We start from the raw sequence: 9,297 nt of genomic DNA on the forward strand, positions 1-9,297 counted from the left end.
AGGCTGAAAACCTTTTCTAGAAAGCATTTCTGATCCTTCGGTGTGACTCAACAACTCTGCCATCATAGCAAGAAAGCGGTCATAGATAATGTGTAAATGTATGAAATTTATGTATGACTACTGACAATTGTGTTTCATATCATCTTCACGTACCAGAACATTATTTTTTATCCAACCTGACACTTAAAAATGTAGAACCCAGGCTGGGTGCAGTGGTGCACGCCTGTAATCCCTGAGGCTCAGGAGACTGAGGCAGGAGGATTGCAAGTTCAAAGCCAGCCTCAGCAAATTAGCGAGGCCCTAATTAACTTAGTGGGACCCTGTCTCTAAATAAAATATAAAAAGGACTGGGATGTGGCTCTGTGGTTAAGTGCCCTGGGTCTAATCCCTGGTGGAAAGAAAGGAAGGAAGGAAGGAAGGAAGGAAGGAAAGAAGAAAGAGAGAGAGAGAGAGAGGGAGGGAGGGAGGGAGGGAAGGAGGGAGGAAGGAAGGAAGGAAGGAAAGAGAAAGAGAAAGGAAGGAAGGAAGGAAGGAAGGAAAGAAGGAAAGAAAGGAAGAAAGGAAGAAAGAAAGAAAGAAACTCAATGTGAGTCCACAGGCTGTACAAAAACTGGTGGTGTACCAGATTCAGTCAACAGACCAAAATTTACTGATGCCTCATCTAGTTGTGGGGGAAATATTAACCCCTCTGCATTTCTCTGCTACACCTGTGTGTTCATTGCCCCGCTTTACAGGTGGGCAAATTAAGGTTTGTCCTTTAAAATCCAGTTCAAATACGGCTTCCTCTTGGAAGCCTTCCCAGGTTCCCTCAGCCAAGGGGGTTAGTAAGTCACCCCATCTGCTGCGCCCTACTGAAGTCCAACTCCCTTCATTACTTTTAAAACTTTATCAACAACTGTTTAAGACAAATCAGAAGTTATAAATGGTAATACAAACACCTTCGTCTTCATTGCCTTGCTTATGAGATGGAACATGGCTGAAACAGTCAAAGGTCCCTGTACACACAAGCACTCACATCACAACCTCCCTTCCGCCTCTGGAAGTCAGGAACCACCATCCTGACCCCAGGAACTCATTATCACCTGGACAATAAGTTTGTACTTTTACTGCATATGTATGCATCCATTAAGTAGCAGAGTGTTCGTTTGCACTTATACATACCTGCTCTTTAACCCTATCTTCCAATACCCTAACAAGGAGCATCTCTTTTAGAGATTAGTCTCAGGGCGGATAATGATTTCCCCTGGGCATTTAGATAAGTGATAATGGTAGGATTTAAACCCAAGGCTGATTCCCAAGTTGATGCTCCTAAAATGACCCCGAGACTAAATATGACCTCTCACCCTTCCCACACAACTCAACCACTGAGCCACATCCCCAGCCTGTTTTTGTGTTTTATTTAGAGACAGGGTCTCACTGAGTTGCTTAGTGTCTCGCTTTTTGCTGAGGCTGGCTTTGAACTTGCGATCCTCTTGTCTCAGCCTCCAGAGCTGCTGGAATGACAGGTGTGCTCCACCATATCCAGCCTAACTGCGTTTCCTGAGGAACTTTTTCCATCACCCCTAGCAGTCTTAATAGATGGGGGAACTGCCACGGACTCACTTCACAGACAAAAGAGTGGGGTTTTACCAGATTTTATAAGAAATCTGGACAATTATTTTTTACTGGGGATTGAACCCAAGGGTGCTGTACCATTGAGCTACATGCCCCAGCACTTTTTATTTTTTATTTTGAGACAGGGTCTCACTAAACTGCCTAGGCTGGCCTTGAACTTGCAATCCTCCTGCCTCAGCCTCCCAAGTGGCTGGGATTTTTAAGTGTGTACCACTATTCCCTGCCTGGAGCAAGTGTTTTAGTTGTTCAAGTACAAATTTCCAGTAAGAGACATCAATACTCAGGGAGATTGGCAGGGGTGTGTGTGTGTGTGTGTGTGTGTGTGTGTGTGTGTGTGTGTGTGTACTCCTTTGTGCACACATTTGAAAGGAGGGGTAAGAGAGAAGGGGAACCTCAGAAAATCAGCCCCCAGAATCAAGAAATCCTTCCTTTCTCTGCAGCCACATGGTGACTGTGCTGGGGTTGGGACCTCGTCCAAGCTCAAGGACAGACAATGAAGAATGAAGGGTGGTTGTGGTTTGGATTCTGAACCTGACAAGAGTACATAGGCCAGATTCCAAAGGTTATGTGGATGCAGGAGGGGAGGGAGCAAGATGACCCACAAGGAAAGAATAGTACAGCGCCTGGTGATATTTATAAAGAAACAAGAAAGCAACATACTCAAACTTCATATGCGTTAATAGTGACACAATTAGAGTGCTTTAAGAATGTCAGGATGCGTTCAGACCACTTGTACATGCTACCACCCAGTTTAAGTCAAAGTAACTCAGAACAGACAAGGGGCCTGTTAAATAGATTCCCAAAATGAAACCAAGGATTAAAGATACTAATTATCTAAGAACAAGCAGTAAGTAAATGTTAGCAGAGCTAACATTTCACCTATTCCAGGCATAAACCCTTCGTGGAACACATTGGAGGGAAATGTAAAATAAACACAAGTATCTCCACCCACCGATGTTAATGACTAAACCTCACATTAAAGGTGAAGGGAACCTGGAAAAACTGAGAGTAACACAGGTATAGAGCTTTCCCATAGACTTGACATGTACAAGCATACATGCCCTTAATGATTTGTATTCTGGAGATCTCATTACATTGCAGAGGCTGGTCTCAAACTCCTGGGCTCAAGCAATCTTCCTGCCTCAATCTTCCTAGTAGCTAGAATTATAGGCACATGTAACCACACCTGGCTTCAAAATGTTTTACTGGTGGGCTGGGTGCAGTGGCACATCTCTTTAATTCCAGCAACAGGGGAGGCTGAGGAAGGATTTCAAGTTTGAGGTCAGCTGAAGCAATTTAGCAAGGCTTTAAGCAACTTATCAAGACCCTGTCTCGGAAAATAAAAAGGGCTAAGGAGGTGGCTCAGTGGTAAAGTGCCCAAGTTCGATCCCTAGTACAGAATTTTTTTTTTTTTTACTGATGCAAGAGATAATACATGTTCCCTTGTTGGATAAGATTTCCTACAATGGTAGAAATGTCCTGTACAGCCAGGTGTGGTAGCACACACCTGCAATCCCAACTGCTCAGGAGACTGAAGTAGGAGAATCAGGAGTTCAAAGCTGGCCTCAGCAACATCATGAGGCTTAAGCAACTTAGTGAGACCCTATCTCAAAATAATAAAAAAAAGGGGTGGGGACGCAACGTAGTGGTTAAATGCCCCTGGTTCAATCCCTGGTGCCCCCCCACCCAATGTTCTATACAAGGTAGCCAGTAGCCTCCAGTGGCTATTAAATTCTTGGAACTTGGAAACAGTCACATGTGTAGCTCTAAAAATTTGAATTAGAGATTATGCTGGGTGTTGACTCACACCTTTAATCCCACTACTCAGGCCAAGGTTCTCAAAAGTTCTTTCCCCTACAAGTACAGGCCTTCTGCACTTAACCAAAGGGCTCAACAAATGCCCGTTAAGCTAGCATGCCTCTACATGGACAACAATTAGAAACCACAAATTAAGACAAAAGGTTTTTATTCAAAAAACGCCAAGTATAAAAAAAAAAAATAAGATCTCTTTTATTCCCCTGTACAGTATTTCACTCAGATAAAACCAGCAGGCTACATGCTGCTCAGAACAGCCCCAGAGAGGATCTGGAAGGCACACCACCCCAAACTGCTTTTCATATATCTATCCTATATACACTAGTCAGCAATGCTCCTCCCCACCACCCGTGGAGACCAAACCCACTTGCATTAGTAGGCTAGGGGCCCCACGGAAGTCAGGAAGCTAGCAGCTGTCCCGCCTGAGTCCCGTCACCCCACGAACAGAGCAAGCGTTGCAGCCCTCCCCCAGAAAGTCCCCAAGTCAGAGGAAAGGAGGAAAAAAAACCAAAAAACAAAAAACCAACCTAGGGCAGCAGCTGTGGAAGCTTAAGAGCAGGAAGGGAAACCAAATAAATAAATAAATAAATACATAACATTGACCTCCAGGTTAGAATGCGCATCTTTCAAAAAAAAAAAAAAAAGTAAAATAACTTAAAGGCAAACTTTTTTTAAAAAATTAGATCAACTACAATCCTTTTGTATACTACCATGCCAACTGTACACACATTTACAGCTTTTCTGTTGATTTGCATTGTTTGTGCATTTTGTGTGTGTGAGGTCTTGGCTTTGAAACAGTTAAGTAAAAACCAAAAAGGAAGACCAGTTCACTGGGAGTTTTACTAAAGGAGGCAGAAAAAGGGCAGGTGGCTCGGCAATTGGCCCTGTAGCCTCTTCCATGGCACCTTTCATATGGAGGAGGAGGGAGGGGGGAGGGGGAGAAAAATAGGGAACCAAACCCAGGCAGATTTTTGGAGAAGCAGCAGGTAAAAGAGGCAAGTTCAAGTATTTCTCCCAGCACAGCCGGAGTCCCCACAGAAGGCACTCAGAAGAGTCGGAAGAGGTGACAGGGACTTAAAATGGTGCTAGTCCTATCCCATCCCAACCTGTTTCCCCTACCCGACCCATCGCGGCATTCAGCAGAACTCGTGATGAAGGGAACAGTTTCGTGGCAGGGTTCTCCCACCCCCACCCCCCACCCCGGGATTTCACAGACTCCAGCAATGCTGAACACCCATGAGAAGGAGAGAGTGTCTATGGGAGGAGTTGAGGCCGAGGACACCTGGAGTGGAGTCTCTTCCCCTCTACAGGGAAGGCAGTCTCCAGGGGCCTAGGGTCTGGAATGAGTTGTAAATGTTGTTCCTGTATCAAGCACTGTCCTGCTTGGCGATAAGTGTCACTGGTAATTGGGAAGCTGGAGACAGAAGCTTCCCCTCCCTTGAGCATCTGACAAGGAGGGGAGGACCTGCCAGAAAGGCTGCTATTTGCTCGGCCCTGGTGACAGGCTGTGGAGATGGATCTCAGCAGTCTCTTGGGGCAGGAGGACATCTTGCATCCAAGGATGATTCTGGATTTCTTCAAAGGATGGCCGATCTGATGGTCTCAGGGCCAAGCACCATCTAATGAGATGCTGACACTCTGCAGAAAGCAGGACAGACACGAAGTTATGAATGACTCAACTTGTTTTTGCAATGCAAAGGTCTTTCCAATTTGTATCCCAGGGGCCCACAAGTCTGGGTCCTAAGGAGGCCATGCACTTTACAGAACATTGTGCCAGGTACTCTTCAATAGGAAACAATGAACTTCTCTGGATCCTCCAGTCTGCTTTCAGCTAAAACGTGGCTCCCCTATTAAACCTGTGGTTTTCAAACTTCAATAGCTAGGGCCTTTCCCATGACGCCCACTCACCAGAAATAGGAAGGATGATGACAAGAGATTTTTGATGAGACATCACTGAGCATGGTGAGGTGATTCAATTCACCTTCCAACTTTCATACAAACATGAAACCACCCAGAATGAGATCACTGGGACCATATTTGGCCTTTAGGGAGATGGTTAAGAGCCTTTGACTTTTTTACTCCCTGTCAAAGCAACAAGGAGTTAAGGGATGTGTCTGCTGTTACTTAAACATTGAGCTCAGTAGAAGAGTGCTTGCCTAGCATGCAGGAACACCTGCCATCTAGTTCCCAGCACTGGAGGGGGGGGGGGGGGATCTTTTCAAGAAAACCAGATTATCTTTCCTTAATATGCTCACATGTGCTCTTCCTCTGATCTCCCAAGAGAAGCTCAAGTGCATATGATCCCTGGACTAGCCCAAGTATAACCTGGCCTACAATTCTGCTAAGCCAAAGACCATGGCATCTCCCAGAGAGTGACGCTCTCCAGGATTCAAGACTGTCTCAAGTACTAAAAGCACTGTGGTTCCTGTTTTCCCTTAACTCGTGGCTTCCTGGGGTCAGAGATGTAGCTCAGTGGCACTTCACTTGCCTACCATGTCCAAGCTCTGGGTTCAATCCCCAGCACTTCAAAAAAAATAAATAAATATAATCAAGGGGAGGCTTCCTGGAAGTTACCTGAAGAGACCCTCTGTCTGAAGAAAACTTGGCCCCTGATGATCTCCTCATCGTGCTCAAAAGGAATATCTCCACACACCATATCATACAGCAGGATCCCCAGGGACCAGACAGCCGCGGACCTGCCATGGTAGCGATGGTAGCGGATCCACTCTGGAGGACTATACACTCGGGTCCCTGCAAGCCAGGGGAAGAGCAGAGAAAACACACTTTTAGCAAAAACATAACAACTTGCATTCTCTTTAAAAAGTACCACCTCCCTTTACTTGGAAGCTGGGTGAACTTCATTTTTGCCCTGTGGGCTAAAAGGAAAATGGAGGAGAGTTTATGGCATCCATCCAACCTAAAGCATTACCCACCTCTCTACCAGCCCAGAGCATAAACTAAAATCCTTTACAATTCCTCCAAGAGACAAACAGGGCTGGCTGCAGACTCAAAGTCTGAGGTGGGTATGTGGTAGGACCACCCACAAAGGGATGAATATAATATCTACAGTCAAAAGGACAGTATCCCAGAATATCCTTCAACAATGCCCAGGAGCCAGATGAGATCCTCATCACAGATACAATCCAGGGGAAGATCCTTGCACAACACCCTAAGTCAAGGTGCCTTCCTCCCCACCCTGAGAACAGAGGCAGGCAGGCACCCACACCCTTTCCTCCCCAGACTAGAAAGGGAGACAGAGCTGTAGGGCTGGTTTCAGACCACGTGATTCCTGTTTACAAACTTTGGATAGTAAAAAAAAAAAAAAAGCGGGGGGGGGGGTAGGTTATCCCAACGGTGCTCACCAGGGGGCAGCAAAGACTTGAAGGAAAAAAACAGGGGAGGACCCAGCCAGCCATTAACTGTTAAATACAAAAAACGCAGCCCAACCCGGCGTCCTCCAAGGGCAAATAAACACAAACCACAAGCCAGAGTCACAAGTTTTGAAAGGCTGTCGTTTGTTAGGGTAAGCCACTCAGATGATGACCCACCCTCCTTCGCTTTGATCTCAGGCTCTCCATTCCTTCTTTTCTGAAAGAACCCGCTCCAAGCCCCTCCCTAAAGTAAGATAGGTTTTCATCCTCCCTGCGGACACCCAACTAATTCTCAAACCAGCAACAGATCTTATTTCACAACATTCATTCCTTACACCCTCACCCCACAACACCCCCTAATTTTTTTTTCATTTAGTGAAACTACCATTCCTATTCCTTAACCCTCCCTTGATCAAAGGGGAAAGGGAGGGGGGCTGCAGTTCTAAGAACTACCTTAACAGAAAACTAACTCCCTTATGAAACAAAACAAAAATTACAAAACCGGCAGAAATTTTCATCTCGTCCCCCTCCCACCACCATCCTTTTACTGGCAGGGAAACTGGGTCAGACTTCGGAAATCTGGGCTACGGCCGGTTGCCCACAATATCTTATTCATCGGGAAAGTCTGAGACCCACCGAATTCCACTGGAGAAAAAAAAAAAAAAAAAAAAAAAAAAATCAAGCCAGAAACATTACAGGTTCAGCTGGCTTGAAATCCCCGGCTTTACTACTCTGGGAAGCTCTCCTTCGCCCCACCCCTGCTAACATCGAGCCAGGCGGCCCAATGACCTTTACAATAGGCCGGAGCCGGAGACTGGCCGAGGCCTCCAGGCCCGGCCGCGACACCTGGGCAGCTCCCTCTTGGGCGGGCTCACCATCGAAATCCGTATACACGGTGTCCTTGAGCAGCGCCCCCGACCCGAAGTCGATGAGCTTGAGCTCGCCACGATTGAGGTCGATGAGGATGTTCTCGTCCTTGATGTCGCGGTGAAGCACCCCGCAGCTGTGGCAGTGCCGCACGGCCTCCAGCACCTGCCAGAAGAAGCTGCGGGCCAGCTCCTCCTGTAGGGCCCCCCTTTCCGTGATAAAGTCGAAGAGGTCTTGCACCGGCTCGGGCCTCTCCAGGATCAAGACGAAACTGTCGGGCCTCTCGAACCAGTCCAGGAGCCTAATGACGCCGGAGAAGCCCGAGCTCACCTTCTTCAGCAGGACCACTTCCATGGGCACTCGGGTGCCATTGGGCTGCAGGGGCGAAGGGGCTGGTTAGGGCGGGAGCCGAGGCGCGCCCTACACTCCACCCCACCCACCTACCCTGGGGGTCGCTCCCTTCAGGGCACTCACCAGCTCTCCCCAGTCGGAAATCCGGTCCTTCTCCACGTGTTTGATGGCCACCTAAAAGCCCCGGGGAGTATTCGTTAGCTCCCCTCGCGGGGGCCAAAGCACAGGCGTGAGCCCCCAGCCCGGCACTCCCTCCCCACAGCGGGGCGCCCACTCACCGGCAAGTTGTCGGCGACACGGATGCCTGAGTACACTGAGCCGAAGCCGCCGCTGCCCAGTAGCGGGCCCACCTGGTACTGCGACTCCAGGGGCTCCTTCTCTTTGCCTAGGAAGGGGGAGACACAGGGTACTCGGCATCGGCCCGCGAGTCCCCGGCTTCCTTCCCACGCGGAGGGCGCTGCCGGCGCCCCCATCCTCGGACCCGGGGAACCCTTACCCGGCGCCAGCTTGGTGGTGTGCAGGTCGTTGCAGGGCGCGGCGCGCAGGTGGGCGAGCGAGTTGATTTTGGACAAGAGCATCCCAACCTCCAGGGTGTCGGCGCAGGGACCGTGTCTGGAGAACCTGCAGCAGGAGCTGGGGTTGGGCTGGTGCGGGTGGCTGGAGCGGTGGCTGCGGGTGGCGTTGCGGCTGTGGCTGCGGCTGGCGCGGAAGGCCGAGGGCGAGTCGGAGGACAACTGGAGGCGCTGCCCGGGCTGGCGAAGGGAGGGCTAGCCGGCAGGGTCAAGCAGCGTTGAGGACCGCGGGGTGAGAGGCTCCTAGGGTTTCTGCGGAACCGCCGCGGGACAGAGGGCTCGTGGCAGCTGCTGTTGCTGCTGGGGCTGTTGTTGATCCCGCCGCCACTGCCACCGACTCCACTCCGGCCTCCTCCGCCACCGCGGCCGCTGCAGCAGACGCCCGGCTCGCCCCGCCGCCAGGAGTAAAGGGGCGGAGCGCGCCGGCGGGGAGGGCGCGCGGGCGGGCGGGGACGGGGCGGGGCCTCTCCGGGAGGCCAAGGCGGGGAGCTGGGCTGCCGGGCCGGCGGAGGGAGGAGAGGGGGTGGGGAAGCGGCGGGACCGGGCAACTCCCCTCGGCCCCCGCCCCGCGGGCGCCTTCGCCGCGCCCCGGCCCCGCCCCCGCCGGCCCTTCTTCAACCAACCAGAGGCCGACTGATCTGCATAACGCGGCGCGCCCCGCCCCCGCCCCGCCCCGCTCTCGCGGTCAGAATGGTCTCTACGCCGCC

The 9,297-nt window shown here is 50.2% G+C and overlaps 1 protein-coding gene across 1 annotated transcript; it reads right to left on the reverse strand.

Annotated features, from left to right (window-relative positions):
* Positions 1 to 3,563: 3,563 nt before the first annotated feature.
* On the reverse strand, positions 3,564 to 8,996 carry PIM1 (Pim-1 proto-oncogene, serine/threonine kinase). Its single transcript, XM_079148361.1, has 6 exons — positions 8,515 to 8,996; positions 8,297 to 8,403; positions 8,142 to 8,192; positions 7,676 to 8,042; positions 6,004 to 6,180; positions 3,564 to 5,067 (listed from the first exon to the last, which is right to left on the reverse strand). Exons 1-6 carry the CDS (start codon positions 8,594 to 8,596, stop codon positions 4,910 to 4,912), a joined length of 942 nt encoding a protein of 313 aa, XP_079004487.1. The 5' UTR covers positions 8,597 to 8,996; the 3' UTR covers positions 3,564 to 4,909.
* Between the last annotated feature and the right edge of the window lie 301 nt (positions 8,997 to 9,297).

The sequence above is a fragment of the Sciurus vulgaris genome (genome assembly GCF_902686455.1).
Source record: "Sciurus vulgaris genome assembly, chromosome: 7".
Lineage (NCBI taxonomy): Eukaryota > Metazoa > Chordata > Mammalia > Rodentia > Sciuridae > Sciurus > Sciurus vulgaris.